Source organism: Alternaria viburni (assembly GCF_023758015.1).
Source record: "Alternaria viburni strain BMP 2772 chromosome Unknown scaffold_1, whole genome shotgun sequence".
Classification (NCBI taxonomy): Eukaryota; Fungi; Ascomycota; class Dothideomycetes; order Pleosporales; family Pleosporaceae; genus Alternaria; species Alternaria viburni.
Genome location: NW_026055770.1, coordinates 1637974 through 1657085, shown reverse-complemented (window position 1 = coordinate 1657085; position 19112 = coordinate 1637974). Strand labels below are relative to the sequence as shown.

At 52.7% G+C, this 19112-nt stretch overlaps 8 protein-coding genes across 8 annotated transcripts; 7 read left to right on the top strand and 1 right to left on the bottom strand.

The window, feature by feature from the left end:
- Nucleotides 1-634: 634 nt before the first annotated feature.
- Nucleotides 635-3228, top strand: J4E79_000599 (uncharacterized protein; the record flags this gene model as incomplete). Its single annotated transcript, XM_049349515.1, has 5 exons — nucleotides 635-930; nucleotides 987-1852; nucleotides 1904-2054; nucleotides 2114-2528; nucleotides 2581-3228. The coding sequence occupies 5 exons, from the start codon at nucleotides 635-637 to the stop codon at nucleotides 3226-3228; spliced, it is 2376 nt and encodes a 791-aa protein (XP_049216302.1).
- A 483-nt stretch (nucleotides 3229-3711) lies between these two features.
- J4E79_000598 (uncharacterized protein) lies at nucleotides 3712-4361 on the top strand (the record flags this gene model as incomplete). The annotated part of the gene is made up of 2 exons (XM_049349514.1): nucleotides 3712-3880; nucleotides 3949-4361. The coding sequence occupies 2 exons, from the start codon at nucleotides 3712-3714 to the stop codon at nucleotides 4359-4361; spliced, it is 582 nt and encodes a 193-aa protein (XP_049216301.1).
- Nucleotides 4362-5740: 1379 nt separating this feature from the next.
- J4E79_000597 (uncharacterized protein) lies at nucleotides 5741-7174 on the top strand (the record flags this gene model as incomplete). Its single annotated transcript, XM_049349513.1, has 1 exon — nucleotides 5741-7174. The coding sequence occupies one exon, from the start codon at nucleotides 5741-5743 to the stop codon at nucleotides 7172-7174; it is 1434 nt and encodes a 477-aa protein (XP_049216300.1).
- Nucleotides 7175-7308: 134 nt separating this feature from the next.
- On the bottom strand, nucleotides 7309-8811 carry J4E79_000596 (uncharacterized protein; the record flags this gene model as incomplete). The annotated part of the gene is made up of 4 exons (XM_049349512.1): nucleotides 7309-7389; nucleotides 7446-8001; nucleotides 8094-8398; nucleotides 8449-8811. 4 exons carry the CDS (start codon nucleotides 8809-8811, stop codon nucleotides 7309-7311), a joined length of 1305 nt encoding a protein of 434 aa, XP_049216299.1.
- Nucleotides 8812-10118: 1307 nt separating this feature from the next.
- J4E79_000595 (uncharacterized protein) lies at nucleotides 10119-10943 on the top strand (the record flags this gene model as incomplete). The annotated part of the gene is made up of 1 exon (XM_049349511.1): nucleotides 10119-10943. The coding sequence occupies one exon, from the start codon at nucleotides 10119-10121 to the stop codon at nucleotides 10941-10943; it is 825 nt and encodes a 274-aa protein (XP_049216298.1).
- Nucleotides 10944-13986: 3043 nt separating this feature from the next.
- On the top strand, nucleotides 13987-14385 carry J4E79_000594 (uncharacterized protein; the record flags this gene model as incomplete). The annotated part of the gene is made up of 1 exon (XM_049349510.1): nucleotides 13987-14385. The coding sequence occupies one exon, from the start codon at nucleotides 13987-13989 to the stop codon at nucleotides 14383-14385; it is 399 nt and encodes a 132-aa protein (XP_049216297.1).
- Nucleotides 14386-15087: 702 nt separating this feature from the next.
- J4E79_000593 (uncharacterized protein) lies at nucleotides 15088-15837 on the top strand (the record flags this gene model as incomplete). The annotated part of the gene is made up of 1 exon (XM_049349509.1): nucleotides 15088-15837. One exon carries the CDS (start codon nucleotides 15088-15090, stop codon nucleotides 15835-15837), a length of 750 nt encoding a protein of 249 aa, XP_049216296.1.
- A 589-nt stretch (nucleotides 15838-16426) lies between these two features.
- J4E79_000592 (uncharacterized protein) lies at nucleotides 16427-18837 on the top strand (the record flags this gene model as incomplete). Its single annotated transcript, XM_049349508.1, has 2 exons — nucleotides 16427-17722; nucleotides 17773-18837. 2 exons carry the CDS (start codon nucleotides 16427-16429, stop codon nucleotides 18835-18837), a joined length of 2361 nt encoding a protein of 786 aa, XP_049216295.1.
- Nucleotides 18838-19112: the final 275 nt, after the last annotated feature.

Here is a 19112-nt window from a genome sequence, read left to right as displayed (position 1 = left end):
TCGTGAAGTATTCCATCGTAGATCTCAGCTTACAGCGCCGATAGCCGGCATATTATCGATAGCACCCGGAACCCCTGTCTTAGGAAGCATCCCTATTTGAGCTCGTCAAGCCTCAATCCTTCGATCATCTGCCGCGGGAGGCAAATCTCACGATCGCCGACATCTCATTGTGCCTTGCATTAGCCCACACTATCGGCGCAATCGGCATCCTTGCGGCCGGAACATTAGCCTACCAGACTAAAGCGATCTTTGTTGTGCCCAAAGGGGACGCCGGCGAGTCGACGTCGTAGCACCACCAGGCAGGCACGCCAGGCGACCGACTAGTACCTAACTATCCAGCGACAGGGACCTATAACGTGTCAGCGGTTTTTGGCTTCTCCGGTATGTTTACCCTACAGAAATTCTCTCTTCGTCATCGATCTACAGCTCCCCTTCCCCAACACGCTGTGCCGCCCCCAGTTATCAAACTTTCCCACTTGTCCCATTTGCTTTTTTGACGGCCGCAACGTGGTAGCGTTCCACGAATACAATGGCCCTGTTTAAGAACAAGATGCGATCAGCTCACGGAGTGTTCTCTTCTAGACGGCCTACTGATCCTGCCAGGACGTCGAATACCACTATCAATTCAGCCAAAATGGGGAGCTCAACCGAGTTGGCCCCAGCGTATGTCGATAGCGTCATGGCACCCGATACGGATGCCCACCCCAATGTCGCCAACGGCAGTGGCGGTGCGTTTAATGAACCACTGGTCCTGGACTTTGCAACCATGCAAGATGCTTCTGATTCAAATGCAAGGAGTGCCCCTCTTTCACCCGTCACTAGACCGGCTGATCCCGAACGAAGAGAAAGTTGGCTTTCGGATGACGAGACTGCTCCCGCTCCACAGATAGACTTTACAAGAAAGGATATCCATATCCCTTCCCGCACCAGGTACTCCCCTCTTCTCCCCCTTCGTTCGTTCCTTCCTTTTACTCATCCCCAAATAGTTCCAGCACCCCTCAGGCCAACAAGAAGCGCATATCATTGCAACGGCGACTGAGTGCAGAGCCATCTTCGCCTAACAACGGACGTGTAACACCAGACATGCAACAGACGCGTACCCGAAGTATGTCACGCACATCTAGTGCCGTGCCACAAAACATACTGTCCTCACGAATCCCCATGAACGAACAGCCGACCACGATACGAAGCTCAGCCGACTCAGTCATATCATATGAGTCCACCGCCCCGTCTTTCGCAACGCGACAACTGGGTCCTCTCCAACAAAAAGCAGATATCATCGAGGACGGAGACCGACTATCGCCATTACTGGAAGATGACCCCCAGTCATTCGATCTTGTCTGCGGACCTATCGAGAACTCACGATCACAATATTCTCTCGAGACCAGATCAGAGCAACTCTTTTCGAGAGAGCATCTAAAGGCCATCTTTGCCGACACTGCATCGCTACTACGATTTACGTCATTCCTGAGCATCGCCCGGCCCAACTCGCTTCCTACTCTCATCTACTACCTCGACGCACTGAAAGCGCTACGAGCCATCAGCTATGCCAACGCCGTCGCAGAAGCCCTGGAACCCATTCAGGGCTTGGACTTCACTGAGACTCCAGCGCGGACGACCATGAACGCAGTGTTGGAGGAAAAGGCCAATCGGGCCTTTGACGTCCTGGTCCGTGACGATCTTCCGGCTTTCATCACCCACGTCTTCATTCAAGTGGTTAGCGTGAGCATTGCGAAACGCGTAACAGGAAATTTACCTCCGATGCTTCGTGAGGCTAGCGAGGGTCTGGCCGAAGTCTTCTGCCTGACAGACCCATCTAGGACTGATAACCCGATCATCTTTGCGTCGGAAGGTTAGTTTACCGTTGCGCCTTGAAACTGACCGTTGGTTAACGTGAAACTAGAATTTCACCGCACGACTCAGTACGGCGTTGGGTATGCCATCGGTCGCAACTGTCGCTTTCTCCAAGGCCCGAAGACGAATCGGGCCAGCGTTGAGCGCTTTGGCACAGCGGCCCGCGAAGGCAAAGACCATAGCGAGGTGTTCCTGAACTAGTAAGTGCCGAGGTCACTCTTGCGATTTCATTGGTGAGCATTTGTTGACTTCAACACAGTCGCCGTGATGGATCGCCATTTATGAACCTTTTGATGATTGCGCCTCTTCTTGATTCGCGCGGAACTCTACGATACTTCATTGGCGCGCAAATCGACATTTCTGGTCTCGTAAAGGACAGCACCGATCTTGAGGCTTTCCGGCGCATGCTCGATGAGGAGGAGGGCCAGAAAGAGAAGGAGCCTCAGAAAGATGAATTCCAGGCGCTCAGTGAGATGTTCAATAACACCGAGTTGGACACCGTGCGCAAGTACGGCGGCAACATGCATAGGGAGCATCTAGAAGAACAGGACGACGCGAGCATGCAGCACAAACCCAGACTGCTGATCCAGGACCAATCGACCTTTGACGTTGACAGGGCTGAGAAGCCAGCGATCAACAAGGCAGACGGCAGGCTGTCTGGCCCATACAAACACGTAAGTTGCTGCCGTTTCTACGTGACAATGCGAGGAGACTGACATAATTTAGTACCTCGTTGTGCGCCCGGCGCCTTCCCTGCGTATTCTCTTCACATCCCCATCTCTCCGTGTCCCCGGCATTCTCCAGTCGCGTTTCCTCGATCGCATCGGCGGAAGTAACCGGGTCCGAGACTCCCTCAGCGACGCGCTTGCAGATGGGTCGCGTGGTGTCACAGCGAAGATTCGCTGGCTGCCGCACGCCGTATCAGACCTCGAAGACTCTTATGAAGAGGGCCGACCCAGGTGGATACACTGCACTCCTCTGCTCGGACAGAATGGATCTGTGGGCGTCTGGATGGTGGTGCTCGTTGACGAGAAGGAGCACTCTGCACCGCATCGCAGATTCCGCCAAGCACCGCCCATACCCAACGACATCCGCGGCAACAGCTTAACGGGAGACAGGCGACCCTACCAGACCCCTCGATTCGATGAGTATGGCAACGATACCAGTAGCCAGCGTACCCCCTCACGCGGCGCGTCTCCTTATGCGAACGGCAATGGCGTATCCCGTCATTACGACAACTTGCGCAACCCCTCGACTCCGACGCGAGCGCAAAGCCCAATGACTTATGATCAGCGTGGAATCCGATCAGGCGCGTCGTCGGTCAAAGACTATGTCAACGGGGCACAGGCTAGTGTTGATTCTTTCCGCATCTAGCACTGCTGATTCCCTTTCAGGAAGAGGAAGAGGCAGCGCTGGGAACGGCAACACCGGTTCGCATGGAGATAAGAGACGGCGCAACAAGAATATACTGAGAGAAATATGTTATGAAGAGTGTTGAGACTGAGAATGAGGTCATCGCATATAAAAAGAAGATGAAGGATATATAGACCGGGTGGTCGGGCTGTACTGCGCTGTTGTTCATCTGCTCTATACCCATACTGTAAACGTAACTTAAGCATAGCATCGATAGTGGCGTTATTTTCATATGTCCATAATTCTTAATATACATCACAAACAAAATCAAATTGATGGGCAGGTGATAGAGCGCATTTGCGCAAGAGCAGGCCAGCGAGTGTAAGCGAGTCTTCGCCGCGGGAGTGCCGCCATGCATCATCCCTCCAACACCTCGCACCAACAACAACCCCACCACCGCCCCCGACGTGTCGCTGCGTGCCAGACCACGCCCCATCTCCCACCATGGCGACAGTACGGCCAATGCGCCCAACCGACCTCCTTCGAGTATCTCAATGCAACCTCGACCACCTCACAGAAACATACAACATCGGTTTCTACCTCGAGTACCTGACAAAATGGCCCGAGCTATGCCAGATAATAGAAGGCATGGACGGCGAGATTGAAGGCTACAGTAAGACACCAGACAACTCTCATTCCTTCTACATGTGAAGATGCGCAACATCCACTAACACCTCCAAGTCCTAGGCAAACTCGAATCCTCGCCCTTCGACCCCCCGATAAAACCCTACAAGCCCTCCACAACCGGCGTCCAATACCCCAACTACCTCCCCTACCACGGCCACATCACCGCGCTCACCGTCGCGCCCTCCGCGCGCCGCCTCGGCTACGCGACTGCGCTGTCATCTGCACTCGAACAATCGTCCGACGCGGCCAACGCGTGGTTTGTGGATTTGTTTGTCAGACGCAGCAATGAGATTGCGAAGGAACTGTATCGCAAGATGGGGTATAGTGTTTATCGGGTTGTCAAGGATTATTATAATGATGGCGAGGATGCGTTGGATATGCGGAAGAGTTGTAGTAGAGATGAGAAGGGGGAGTGTGTTAGGAAGGATGGGGAGGAGTGGGAGGTGGGCGCTGAGGACGTTTGGTGAGGCGGTAGGAGATGATGAGCTATATTCTTGAAGTGTGTGAAGGGTGGTGCGGGACGGGAAGGAGGATGCTGTATATACCCCGGTGCTGTGGAATTGAACGGCGGATGAGGCATGGCGGATGCATTGATATCAGTTACGGGGTAGATGATGTGAGTGAGGAGAGCATACCTTACTTGCGCTGCTAACAAGAACTCAGACCGAGCGACTACGAAAAGATAGTCTTAAAGAAGCATGAACATTGATCTTCAACGCAAGAACGGGCACACCCCGCTTCCATGCAATTCAAAATTCCTCAACATAACCCAAGCCAGGGTCTGGAACATATTCTCGACAAGTCTACTCACCAACCCAGAGCAGCCATCCCGATCCCCAAACTCACACTCGAAGTAACGTGCCACAACCAGGGAGCGGATCGGCCACACGGGATCTCGGCACCCGGGATGCAACGGTCAGCACAAACGAAGTTCCCTTTCCCGCGAATACGAGTCTGTGGGTAGATGCGCATGCGGAAGGGAGATTGCGTTTGCAGGGCCGCTGGCAGTGCGGTGTTGGGTTCGCGATGCACGTTCCCGTCGCAAGACACTTTTGGATGTGTAACCTTGGATGGAGGTACAACCCAAGGATTGGTTGGTCCGTGCTGAGTGAGCGAGCACATCGTAGGAGTGGTCTTCTTATGGCGATGGGCATCGGCAGTGAGGGCTATAGAAAAGATTCTGGTTGTGGGGAATCGTTGAGAGAGAATGAAGGCTAGTAATAGATCTCGAAGGACAGTAACATTTCACACAATTTGGCACTTCCTCGTCGCAGAATTATATGTAATCAAATGAAGGATGAATCTAGCTGGAATATGTTCTTTACAGCGGCTGGCACTGAAGAGAGATGGAACGCGACAAGAGTCCTGAATGTTGTTGTAGTCCGTAATCGTGTATCTAGGTGGCTACATTACATCAACACACAACAGAAGAGTAGAAGCAGCGCAACGTATGCACCCATTGCACTATTTGCACTCGTCTCAGCACAATAACTATTCGAAGTGGTCGGTCGTATGCCACTTATCTTTACTGGCTTATTGTGACAATAGCAATCTTTTCCCTCTCACTTCATACCTATTGTGCGGCGCGAGGAGATGCCTGACGCCTAGCGTTGTTCCCACGAGCTTCTCTCACTTTTGACTCACAATCCCTATTCCCACAAACCCCGAATCCGTATCCACACCGCCAAGCCTCTGGTCGATATAAGATCTCAGAGTCGGAGCAGCTGCCATCCTTCTACCTTCTACCTACTACCTTTAATCTTCTACCTTACATCTCACACATTACGACCAACTTCCACTCCACCCACTCGCCCGCCGACCACTGATGCCTGGATTCCAAATCAAAATGTGTCTCAGCATCAACTTCTCGCCCAGCGCATGGCAAGACCCTCTCTCCATTCAACATTCTTTCATCGAGTACATCCGCGAAGCTGCGTACAAGTATCGTCTCCAATCAGCCGCTCACTACAACATCCCTATCGAAGTATGCCAAGCCACCCATGCCTCGAACCCAGATCGACTTGCGGACATCGACAGAGACTTCATGCTTTACGTGGGCTTCTACAACTTCGGCACCGACCCTGTCTTCGCCGTCTGTCGCCCGAAGATCGCGAAGCGTGGACGCGAAAAGGGAAAGGTCATGAAGGGAGCGGTGCAGGTATGGTCGAGGAACAAGTTCGTACCGCTTGTGCGTTTCTTCGAAGCTGAGTTTCCTCCGCTTGATGGGCCAGTGGCGGACGAAATCATGTACCAGTGGTGGCATGCCAACGGCGATACCTTCAATTGGACCTCACTGCCCACTGAGGTCAAAGAGCGAATCCTCATGTTCTGCATGCATCGTTCTCCGCCGCTACCTGTCCAGAAGAAGTCCAGAGGCCGCGTCCGCCATGTCAAGCAAGGCGCACCTGAGATCGTTGGCCAGTTGGGCAAATGGGCTTCCCTACTCACCGTGTCACACCAAGTTCGCGCGATCAGTCTTCGCCTGTGCTTCGCGGGAAGCAGAGACTTGGAGTTCAGCAACGGCCTGTGCATCGTGGCCGAAAGCTTGTTCAGCTTCAAGCGCAGCATTCGCAGACTAGACAAGCATCGTCAATTGACGGAAGTGAACAGTCTTCCGACCGATGACAAGAACTGGGAGCTCGAGCAGACGTACAAGTCTTTTCCGAAGCTTTACCCACACCTGAACCGATACGCAACCTTCTACCACGGTATCCGAAAGATATACCTCCAACTCTCCTTCATTGACGGACTATATTTCTTCAAAGTGACCGCTGGTTCTTTCGCGCAACACCTAAAGCCACGTCAACTCAGCTACGAAGTGTTCGAGACAATTCCACACTTGAATGAGTTGATATTCAAGCTACCAGATGCTACTGGATATCTGGAAGATGATTTCCGACAGCAGCCAGTCAGCATCTTTTATGGCGAACCATTCAATTGTCCCCGTACCCTGCACCGACTCATCTACGAGAGCGCGGCTAAGGTTTTGGCCCCGTACAAGGTCGTCAAGTTTCACGGGTTCATGGACGAGGAAGAGCAGGCCAGATTCCTGAGTCTCCGTAAGGTTGCGAAGAAAGAGGTGAAAATTACTACTGCTGAGCTTGAAGAGCTGTACAAGGAAGGTGTGGGTGGAGTAGAGCTGGAGGAGGCTGTTGTTCCTGGCCTTGAGAAGAAAGGAAAGGGTGAGGAGGTGCGAGAAGTCATCTATGATGACTTCTGGCCCCCGAAATGTCGATGTGAGATATTGTGCCGGGAGGTACTCCATCCTAGCTCGTTCTGAGGGCGAGTGTTGTAAAGGACGTCATGTTACAGGCCTGGCCTCCAGTATCTGGAATGAAGTTCGTCTCCGTCCTGAGTTCGATCAACATCTTTATCCAAAACCTTTTCTAGTCCACTAGCGAGGCGAATACATGTCTACCACTTCGTGTTTAGAGCCTTATCATGTAACATCCGGCTGATGAACATGAAACCTGATCCGATGAGGAGCGCGGCACCCTGTCGCCGGTTAGTGACTCCATCGGCCATATGCCTATACTTAGAAAACAGCTTACCGAAAACACAATCAACCATCGATATCCATCCTTCGTGTCGTGATCCGTGATGAGTGCGCCCCCAATAGGTGTACCAACAAGACTCGCGATAGCGATAACGCTGTAAAAAGCTCCAATGCGCGCTCCCAACTTGTCGTCAGGTGTGATGTGTCCGATTATCGAGGGAGGAAGAGCAGTGACATTGCTAGTCAAGAAGCCGTATACGCAGACGAAGAAGATGAGAGTGGCCATGGAGTTGCCAAGAAGCCATAGGAAGAGACAAAGGCAGCCAGAGATGAGGGTGATGGGCCAGAGTAGGTTTAGCCTGCCAAGTCGGTCTCCTATGAAGCCTCCAAAAGTTGCGCCGATAATGCTGGAGCCGTTCAGCATGCACAAGAAGTAGTCGCTAACCTTGTTACCAGGGTAGACTGAGTTAGCATATGGCTTAAGATAATACGCCGGGATCCAAAGGCCTAGTATAGCAAGCCACGTTCCCATACATAGTACGGCATAGCGCGTGTCGAGGAATCCTTTGAAGTCGATAAGCGAGCCGAGCCCTTTGCGATCCGGTTTGCCACTGGGCTTGCTTGTAGAGATACGTAAAGCAACTAAGTAGCAAACACTGAGACAGTTAGCTGATAGAAGACTGATGCGGCGGCTGTGACATACGCTATCTTGACAGCAGCCAGACGTAGCGAGTTTGGGAAGCCCAATCTCGGCAGTAGTTGATCGAACATTAGCGGGAAGCCAATCCCGCCCAGTGCCGACCCTGTAGATACTAACCCCATAGCCAAGGCACGTCGCTCTTTGAAGTGCTGGCCAACTACCGTAACTGCTGGCTGTACACCGAAAGCAATGGTAAAGCCCATCAGCAAGCCTTGCGTCATCAGAACCAACCAAAATTGTCCAGGGTGTATGAACGACAGTATGATGAGGGCCAACACAGTACCAGCGCCTGAGCCAAGGTAGAGGTTCTGACTATGGCGTCAGTCTTCTTCAAGGAGTGACGGGAACGAGTACTAACCGTAACACCATATCGATCGCAAAGAGCACCGGAAAGAGCAGCCAGTAAGTTCATGAGCGCCATTTGAACCGTCCCAATGAATGCGATAGTCGATGGTGGCGTCTCCTTCAGAAAGTCGCTGCTATAGTAGTTCTGGAAGAAACCAAAGCTGTTCATAACCCCAAAGGAGGCGTAGTATACCAGTATGGAGCCGAAAACCGTGAGCCATGCCGCACGCCCACCCTCGCGCACCTGTAGCTTACACGATTCGGTATCCGTACTGCTTTCGGTGTCGTGACGTCCAATGGTGTCTATGGTCTTTTCGGTCATTGCGTAGACGTAGAGAATGGCGGGCTCAAGGTAAAGATAAAGGTTGATCTGCATTCTTCACCGGTTCTTCGCCCAGCACTATATATAGGCTTCGTGATCCTCCCACACAATCCATCAACATAACGAGGTCTAGTGGAAACCGAGCTTGCCAGGTCATAAGAGTACATCGGAAGGGAAGTACCGTTTACGTTAGCCGTTCTATCCATAGCCCCAGTATGCGTTCTTTCTGTTGGCTTGGTATGTACGTGATCGTCATAAATCTTGTCGGAAATGTGGGTTCGTGAACCTTGAACTCATGAAAAGGTTGGCATGATCGTCATGAAGCCAAATGCTGTCACTATTGGCGGGTCGATGATCGATTTGAGCATGGCTGCTGTCGACGTAGCAAGAGAACTGGTGGATACGTACAGCTCGGATGTAGCCCGAGACGTTACGTGCGGAGTGTTTTCAGGCCCACTGGCAATGACGCCTTCGACGACAGTAGACATGTCATCTCGGCTGCGGTATGCCTCTGGTGAATACGACCCCAATGAACATGCTATCCGCTTTGTGCTACACATGACGGATTGCTATTGGACTACTTGAAGCACAGCTCCACCTGTGTATTGACTGATGATGCCCAAGAAGCCGATCGTTCCTGACAAATAAGTAAGCTGGCAAGGTCAAGATATCGTGCATCTGGCATGATGGTCGCGGACTTCGTCTCCTGTACGTCGTTCATGAGCGACATGCCAAACCTGTGTCTTCCGTTCAGTTGCACATAAAAGTCAGATGTAATCTCTCCTTACTGTGAGGACTTGGTCGGCACTGTAATAAGCGGTCTCTTTCGCCGAAGTTTATGAATGAGCAGACCCGGCCAGGGATGTTGGGAGGTTATTGCTGTCGCAAGCCAAACGTTCATTGTTATCCGACCAGGCCGTTGGTATGCAGGAAGATTCCAGCAAGACCATGAAGTGTTTCCACGGCGGTGCTGAAGAACAAGTGGTGCTGAGTCCACATGGTTTAACGTTCCAAGGCTCTCGTGGCCTCCAGGGCTCGCACCACTGCAGACAGGACGCGACTCCAGTATCGTCAAGAACGGCCGCCTGTTGAACAGTATCGAGACCAAAGGTATGATTAGAAGTAATTTGCGTAGTTATTTCCGTCTCACCAAAGGGGGTCGGCGTTGTACATGCGGAGAGCGGGCTGTGAGTCCGGATGGAATCAGGGGATGGAGGTGCGATGGTTCACCTGGGCACGGGTCGGGCACGGAAATAAAGACTAGCGCGGCGCTAGTACGGAAGTACAGCAAGCCAGCCGTGCCTGCCCAGGTGCCGACATCACTATCGCATCTTACGAGAGCTGGCAAGGTACATATCAGGATGACCGATATCAAAGAGCCCGAGACCACGGTGCCTGCTTGGTTCGAACAAAACCCTTCAAACGACCATATTCCTCCCGAGACCCAGCGGCTTCTCGAAACGTGGAGTGGAATCCCATCAGATGACGTACTTGATCATGTTGTCCGACTTCGCGAGAAAGCCTGGAAAGTCCATCCATATCCTTGTATTGGGCAGTTTCGGTTTCTCGACCCCAGTTTTTCCGAGCTCCCGGACGAGCGCAAAGAGATTGTGGAACGCCTACGCAAAGGTCAAAAGCTGCTAGACATGGCTTGCTGCGTTGGCCAGACCATTCGTTTGCTTGCGAACGATGGAGCACCGACTGAAAATCTGTACGGTTGCGACCTACAGCCGGACTTCATCGACCTGGGCTATGAGTTGTTTCGGGATCGAGAGAAGCTCAAGACGAGATTCATGACAGCGGATATCTTCGACCCTCAGTCAGCGCTCACGAATATCCAAGGTCAGATGGATATGGTGTATGCAGGGTCATTCTTCCATCTGTGGGGATACGAGAAACAAGTCCAAGTATCCAAAGCCGTGGTCGCGTTGCTGTGCCCGCGACCAGGCTCGATGATACTCGGTCGACAGGTCGGAGCCACCGAGCCCATCGAGAAGGAGGGTCCTACAGGCACCATGTATCGACATAATGTGGAGAGCTTCCAGAACATGTGGAACAAGATAGGCAACGATCTCGGTATCAACTTCACAGTGGATGCCAAGCTCAAGCCGCTGGGCAGGGACCATCAGAAATTCCATCTGGACGACAGTACAAGGCGGCTGTGGTTTGTCGTACGCCGTGGATAGCGCGCTTCATCTCTGCATACCGTTCAAGGAAAATGTTAGACGCTGATTATCAATACATGCCCTAAAAGTCTACACTGTCTTAGGATGTCACTAGCTTTCGTCGTTGTATTAATGTAGATTATAGCGCACCTGTTCAGTCTCTTCCTCGCATATTTCATTGCTTTCTGGACTGTTCACGGAAACACTCAAAGCGAAGTTTCCTGTGCCTTCCCGTGTAACGCAGTCAGTACGTCCGTCTCGGTCCGTACCTGAACAGGCATAGACGTTCACTTATTCGAAGTGTCTGGCCCGCATCTTCTGGTGCAAAGCCGTGCAAATAGCGTGGAGTCAGGAAGTCAGATCAGATCTGTCTGAATCTTAGCGAAGAGGTCTAATGCAACATTCCGCACCAAGTGGACATTGTCGCTATTTTTGCGCAGCAGCACTAACATATTCGCTCAACGCAGTCCAATTTTGCCGGGATGCGTAGGGATAAAGGGTCCAACTACGGCAGCCCTGTCCGCGCTTTTACTTTAAGCCTAATTCCCCATACTTTTCGATATTCCGTCCTCAATTTCGAGAAGGTTGCTGATTGGCCAATTCACTCTCGGACCGTAACATCGGGAAAGCCACCTGCCTGGCTGCAGGAAGAAGTGCAAACTTCTGCTCGGTAAACATCAGTCGATCAACATCTGCCGGCGGGCGACGGTCACGTTCTCGTGTTCATTTATGGCGGTAGCAGGAAAGTACGCGTTCTAGCCCATCTTGACCGAGCCAGAACACCGAGGCAGGCAAGGGGTCTGTGGTTCATCTATCCAAATGAAATGCGAGATGCAATACCCAGCTCAGCCGCTTCTTTAGTGTGAAAATGTTGCGGTCGCAGGCATAGATATTGTCTATAAGACATGGACGTTCAGCATCAATCCCGGTACCAACTCATCCCCCCAAAGTCAGCTTTTAGCCAAGGCCAGAAACGACATTATGAAGTTTTCCATAGGTTTGGCAGTAGCGCTCACTGCAAGTGTAGAAGCGTCTAGTCGCATAAAGAGGCAGTTCGGATATCCTGATGGTAAGGACTCCAGGGCTCGTTTCGCACGTCGATGAATCTGTCTAACACCGTCATTAGTTGAAGATTGTGGATTAGATGCGTTTTATGGGCATACGTCTGAAGCGGCGCTCTTCTGCAGTAACATCCTCCGTTCGGGAACCGCAACTTCTACCATAACCAGTGGCGTCACCACCACCACAACTACCACTCGGAAAACCACGGTAACTGTCAGGCCGACACCCACTTCTACTCCGACGCCCAGTGCCACCCCTAAACCGACGCCCTCGTCTACGCCGAGGCCTACATCGTCATCGACCCCAACACCGTCTTCGTCTTCGACGCCCAAGCCGTCTTCATCTTCAACACCTAAGCCATCCTCTTCGCCCACTCCTATACAGCCTTCTTCCACGATTGTTTCTTCAACTCTCGTCTCGAGCCCATCTCCGTACGTCCCCATAGCACCAAATTTCGCACACTGCAAATAGCTAACATCTCCACAGCACGCCCACAGGCACACCAAGCTGCGGCATAGTAGCATACGTCAAGACCACGCCAGCCTACTACTTCGAGTCCAGCGGTACGAAGAACACGTTCCAAGCGTGTAGCGCGCTTTGCAAGGCCGATAGCAAATGCCTGAGTTTTGGCTACGGTGAAGCCAACTGCATGCTTTTCGACGTTACTGCGTAAGTCCAGCTCCTTTGCGTAGTCCCAACCTCTTGCTGACTGTATTCGTAGTATCGAAAACACCAACTACAATCCCATGAGCCCGTACACATTCTACGATGCCGCATGCCCCGCAGAGCTACCGGTACGTAAGCGTCAACTGGACATCTCGCTTGGTTTGCCAGGGGGTATCCACATCTCGCTTGGCCTCGGCAGCGGCGAGATATCCTCTGCATGCTCGTGCTTCATTACCAGGGGCCCAGCTAGTACGACAGTCACAAGGACAGTTTCCAGCGCGGTCGTCAGGACGAGCACTGTGACCAGTACTGTCACGAGAACGAGGGTCCCTGGTGCTGAGTGAACTAAACCACGGGAAGAAAGGACGGGCTGTTGACGAAAAGACTGAGATAGTGTTGCATATTTACTTCATTGTTCATCGCGTGTCCCCTCCCTGTTTAAATTGTCAGGTCCAACGTACTCTCTGAACTGAACATATGTCCACGGGCTTCTAGCTTGAATGCCTTTCTACCATCCATGAGATGCATGCGTGCTACCATCTCACGGACGGTGCTGCAGCTGCATGGCCGCGCATCAACTGCCTTGACGGCCAGGCTGAACATCGCATGGTCCAGGACATCATGATCTACGAACCAGTGGTCTTGTTCCAAATATGCTGCATGTCCCTCGTCTTCCTGACAATGGCCCTTTGCATGCTGGCTGAAAGCAGCTTCGTTGCGTATGTCATATCACGGCGGTCTTCGGGTCGTAGGCGCCGGCGCGCTCGACCTGATAATCGTGCTGCTACGCGATATGTCTGGAATTTTCCACGGAATGGCCGTTCATATTGAGACTATCGCGCGCGGAATATGGTCGACATTGGAGGGTTGGCGATCGAGGAAGGCTTCGGCGAAAGCGAATAGACTATGTTCCTAGCTGTAGCTTGTCAGCGAACATGCGTGTAGAACGAGTGTTCTATGTGACATACGTTGTATAGATCATTGGCGTTACAATTGGTACATGGCGGAAGAATACTCCTCTCGTCTAACGCGTTCTTCTGAGAAGTCGCGCTTCCTCGCGAATGGGGACGCGTCAAACGGCCTCACCTATCGCCATTGCAACCGAGCTGCAGCACTGACAATTCGACAAAGATATCGCCATTCTCCCAGTTCGGCTTTGGGGTCTGTCGCGGCAGAGATCGACCAAAGGATCATCGTACGGCGTGTACATGGTAGAGCGTGGATCCCCGCGTGGATGAGGGGCGACACCAGCGACGAACAAAAGCTTAGCTCAGCCCCATCTACATACAACCTCCAACCAACTAACCACCCACCACAAACCAACACATCCCCCACAATGGCGCATTTCTCCCAAATCACCAACCTAGCCGAATACGCCGCCTGCATCAAAGCCACAGCCGGCAAAACCGTCCTCCTAGCCTACTGGCCCGAAGACGAAACCACTAACGAGGTAGCCACCGCCCTGCAAAAGCTACTTCCGTCAACATCCTACGAACAGTACGATGTAGTCGACATTTACTGCTTCGACATGTATTCACTGCCTGATCTGGGAAATATGCTAGATGTGAGCTTTGTGCCGACGCTGATGTGGTTTATGGATGGTGTTATGGATGCGATTGTTTGGCATGAGGGGTGTGCGATTGAGGGGGAGAGTGTGGAGAGGGGGGTTAAGAGGGTGGTGGATAGGATTAAGGGAGGGGATATTGCGGGGGAGGATAGTGATGATGATTGGTAGATGGGCGGGGTTTGGAAGTGGAGGATGAAGACTTTCTCAAGCCAGAAACCTCTTGGAGAAGCACGAAGAAGCCTGAAGACAGATATTGCGTTTATTGAGTACCGGCTTGATAGCAGCTCCTTTCGACTCCGTTACGATCCCTGGAAGCAGAATTGTTCGACATAGAGCTTGGGCCAGTGCGGCCGCCTTGGACTTATGCCACGGAGTTATGGAGGATGGCCTTCGTTCGATTGGCGTCTGTCAGCTGGAATTTATCACTGGCAAATAACACATCTTAGTACGTCCTTATTCCGGCCAGCTCTTTCTATCAGCTTTCTTACAGACTCCAAGCCAGTCGAGCCTAGCTTGCCCCTCTCTACAGTATCAATACTAGCAAGAGTTGCGGCTACCGGTCTACTGTTGAAGCAATCTATGACATTGAAAGACAGGCTCCAATTTGTGCTTTCTGAACTCTCAGTGACTGCACCATTCTGGCTCATGCTGGCCTTCGCAAAACATTAGAAAGAACTACTCTCTGCTCCAGCTCCGTGACAACCTCTGCCAACAAGCGGTTTGCTTTACAAAGTTCTAGAAATCTGCGATCTGGACCCAATTGAAGCCATACAAATACCATTGCCCCACTGCCCTGTTTCCACACCATATCGACCCTTTGCCTAGTATTACCCGGATATTCGCCTTCCCTACACTATCACCCAAACAACAATGGCGGGAAGCAACAGCGAACAACAAGTACCCCTGGATGTTTTCCTCCGAGCGATACAGCTGAAGGATGAAGAGATTGAGACCATGCGAAAGCAGAAGCGCGACGACGACGCAGCCCTCCGTATCGCTCAAGGGAGGATTGCTCAGCTTGAGAAGGAGATAGCAATACATCATACATCGTCCTGGGCAAGAGGGTCAAAGACTGATCAAGGAAAACAGAACAGCGATGCGTCTAGCCGTTCTTTCGCTGATAAGGTAATGTCTACTGCTGACGCTGCCATTGGCAAGGCGATCAAGGGCAAACAACCAGTTATGCCGACTACAAAAGCATCCCTATCGTCTAATGAGTTCCAAATCCCCGGCAAAAAAAGGAAAAAACATTGGTACAATTCCTGGCAAGAGACCAACATGAAGAAAATGCAAAGCAATGACGAGCTCCTTGAGATGAAGCTCCCATGTTTCGACCCTGATTTCAAGCACATAGGCATTGCACGTCCAGTAGAGAACCCTGACGATCGGCACAGAAAGTGCTACCATTGCCTTCAATCGTACGAACGCAAGGATATGTGGGATCACTTGGATGTCTGCTGGGCTTTCTGGAAACTTGCCGTGCGCTGTGGGCGTTGTAACAAGATCTTCAAACTCAACGACGCGTTCTTCCTTCAGCATGAGCGTGAGTGCCTGTCGCACTTGGGTGTTACTCAGATGTGTAAGAACCATTACACGCTGGCGGCGGATGCTAGGGTATGACGCGGAAGTCAGGAATTGTGGGCTTCGACCTCATAGTGCTACGTTTGAGGACCTTACCTGAATAGGAGGGATTACGAAGTCAGTAAAATGAAACAAATACACGGTTCTCTCAATATTGACATATGGCTGCTACGTGATATTGTGATTTGGAATGAACAGCGCCACATGGCGCAGGTATGCAGATACCCGACATGTTCACCCACACGTTGAACAAAAGAAAAAACACAAGTAGTTCTCTGACGCGTTCCCACAGAGAGTATCCACAGCATGGCAAGCGACGCGATGTCAACCTAGAGAATCATGCAGGTTCGGGTTGTATGATGCGTCATCGGACTAGGCACGCTCCGATGCCTACACCCGTGCTTTGATGGCGTCGTAGAGTATCTAGACGCGGTGAAGCTGCTAGACTACTACCATCTGAACTCTGATACTTCCCGCCATGCCTACGCGCCTCTAGCACGTCTTCGGCATCCGTCAGTCTCGCCATGAATGTTGATGATCGCGTCTAGGGCTCTCGCCAAGGCTTGCACGGTACCGGGAGACGGCTATCTCAAAAGCTCCTTATTCACTACCCCGGGTGGCTCCACTCATGGCCGCCGTCCATGCTCAACCCACGAGTGCACACGATGCCAACGACGCGGCGCTGTGGCCTCAGGCACCGGTGCAGCTCCAACGAGGGCGGCAGCCAAAGGACTCGCAGGCCAAGATCGTGTCCTTTGGCCCTGTGCGCTCCCTCGACCAATTCGAGACGTCGTTGCGCGAATACCTGAGGAGTCCCCCCAAGGAGCCTGAGCACACCGAGGCCCAATTCGCCTTCGATATCGACACGTCCTTTGCAGTCCCGCTGGCGACTAAGCAGACGCCGTCCCAGCAGCCTCAGCAGGCAACTCAGCCGCCGCCGCTGCAACAACAACACCCACCACCCCACCTCGCCCATCAATACAACCATGCACCACCCGGCTACCAGTCTGCGCATTTCCCCGCGCAGTACCACTCCCTCTCGGACCCCACTGCCGCGCTGGGGCACAGCTATGCCGAGTCTATTGAACCCAACAATGGCGCGTCCAAGACGGCGGAGCAGAAAGTCGCATTGAGCGTCAGAGAGGCGCTGCAGCCGACGCCGGAGGACTCCAAGGTGAGGATGCGCAAGCAGCGGGCGGTTGCCAAGTGCTGCGTGGACATGATACAGAGGATCGACGGATACCGCTACAGCTTCCACAACTGCTGGATCAGCCGGGAGGACGACAGCTACCGCTTCTCCTACTACTGCAACGACTCGCTGCTCAACAAGGACCGCGCTGCCAACGGCAAGGGCACCAAGCAGGGAAAGCGCGCCACGAAGCCCGTCTACGACTGCAAAGGCGTCCTGTCCATCAAGTTCTCGGCCACCAAACAGACGCTCGACGTCTTCTACAAGCATGTGCCCATACACAAGACATACGAAGAGCGCGCCCCGCCGCCACGAAAGGACTCGAAGCGCCGCAAGTATCTTGAGGAGAATGACCCGGAGGCGCTGGCTAGGCTCGCAAGCCGCTCGAGGCAGCTGAGCAGCGAAGATCCCGATACACCCCGGGTGTTGAAGAAGAAGCGATCCGACCCTCCACCAGAGCCCCCGAGGCCCTTCAACACGATCGAGAGCGATTTGCGGCAACAGAGTCTCCGTTCGCTGTTGGAGCTGATCCAGCCACCTGCAGAGTCACAGCACACAATCATCGAAACTCCACCACCTCCTCCGCCGCCTCCGCCCCCGCCCCAGCGTCCTCCTCCGCAAAGACCCCACCCCGGACCACGCCCTACACTACACGTTGAAACGCAAGCCATAGCAGCACCACAGCGGAAACGTCCAAGGAATAGTTGCGACGTCTGCAAGGCAAAGAAGACCAAGGTAAGACATCGCCCACGGCATGTTCAAGTAACGGGAGCTGACATACGCAGTGCGATGGCATAAGACCTGCCTGTTCGACCTGTAACGACAAGAAACGGGTGTGCTTCTACTCGGAACCAGCCAACGGCGAGGACCAGCGCCCACCCACCAATACCCCCGAACCCGCACGTCAATCTGCGAACAATGCCATGTCCGAGCTTGAGATACTGAAGAAACAGCTTGAGGAAGCAAAGGCCAAGATACGAGAGTTTGAGTCGGAGAAGCGGGCTTCGACTACTCCTGTTCAGACGCCGCAGATGGGACCGCGGCCTCGATCGCAGCAATCTAAAGCCCAGCAGCAACCGCCGCAACCGCATCCGCAGCCCACACCACAATCACAACAAGTACACATGCAGCAGCAGCCACAGCAAATGCAGGTCCCACCACAGTCCCGTCATCGGCCGCATGTCACTCAAGCGCAGGCCCTGCCTCATGCTTCTCAGCAGCTGCAGCGTCAACAGTCGATTCCGAACCACCGCCAACAACTGCAGCAACTCAATCAGGGCCTACCTCACGGCATAAGAAGCCCGCAGCAGCAACTGGCCTACAAAATGGGTAGTCAATCACCTCAACAACGCCTACCGAACGCGCCGCAACAACCTCAGCAGACCCAGCCTCAGCAGATTGGGCCCCCGCAACAATCTCTCACGCCGCAACAACAGTTCCAAGCAGCAGCCGCGCAGCAAATGCAGACTACGCAGCTCCAGACACACCCAAACTACTTCACCGCCAATCACTCCAACCACTCTCCGTACGGAACCCTCCACCGAACCATGCCACAGAACACGCTGCCGGTCAATAACATGGCCACACAGCCCATGGTAGCGCAGAATAGCATAGCGGGACAGACGAACGCACACCTACCGCAGACGCAACCTCAACAACCACCCGCACCTGCCATTGATACGAACAACGGATTTGGGCGCGGCGACTTTGCATGGGCGCCGAATGGATACTACGGGTACCAAAACGCGGCACCGCAGCAGCAGCAGCAACAAAACCAACAGCAGAATCAACAGCAGCAGCAGCAGCAGGACCAATGGGCCGCGGCCAGAGGGCCAGGTGTGTACAGATAAGCACCGTGCAGCCTGATCGTTATCAAAGAAGTGGCTGATTATCATTTTACGAGACAAATATTGCAGTTACCTTAGCGAGTTTATCATGATCTAGCAAGTTTGGCGTTGAGAAAGGATATATACACATACCAGATACCCAGGATATACGAATATGAATGAAGGAATGATCACGCACTGCACACAAAACGTACAGAAGAAGTAGAACGGTGACTACGTGTCTTGATAAACGTGTTGATTCATCCGTCAAACTGCGCTACATCATGATTCCAACGCCA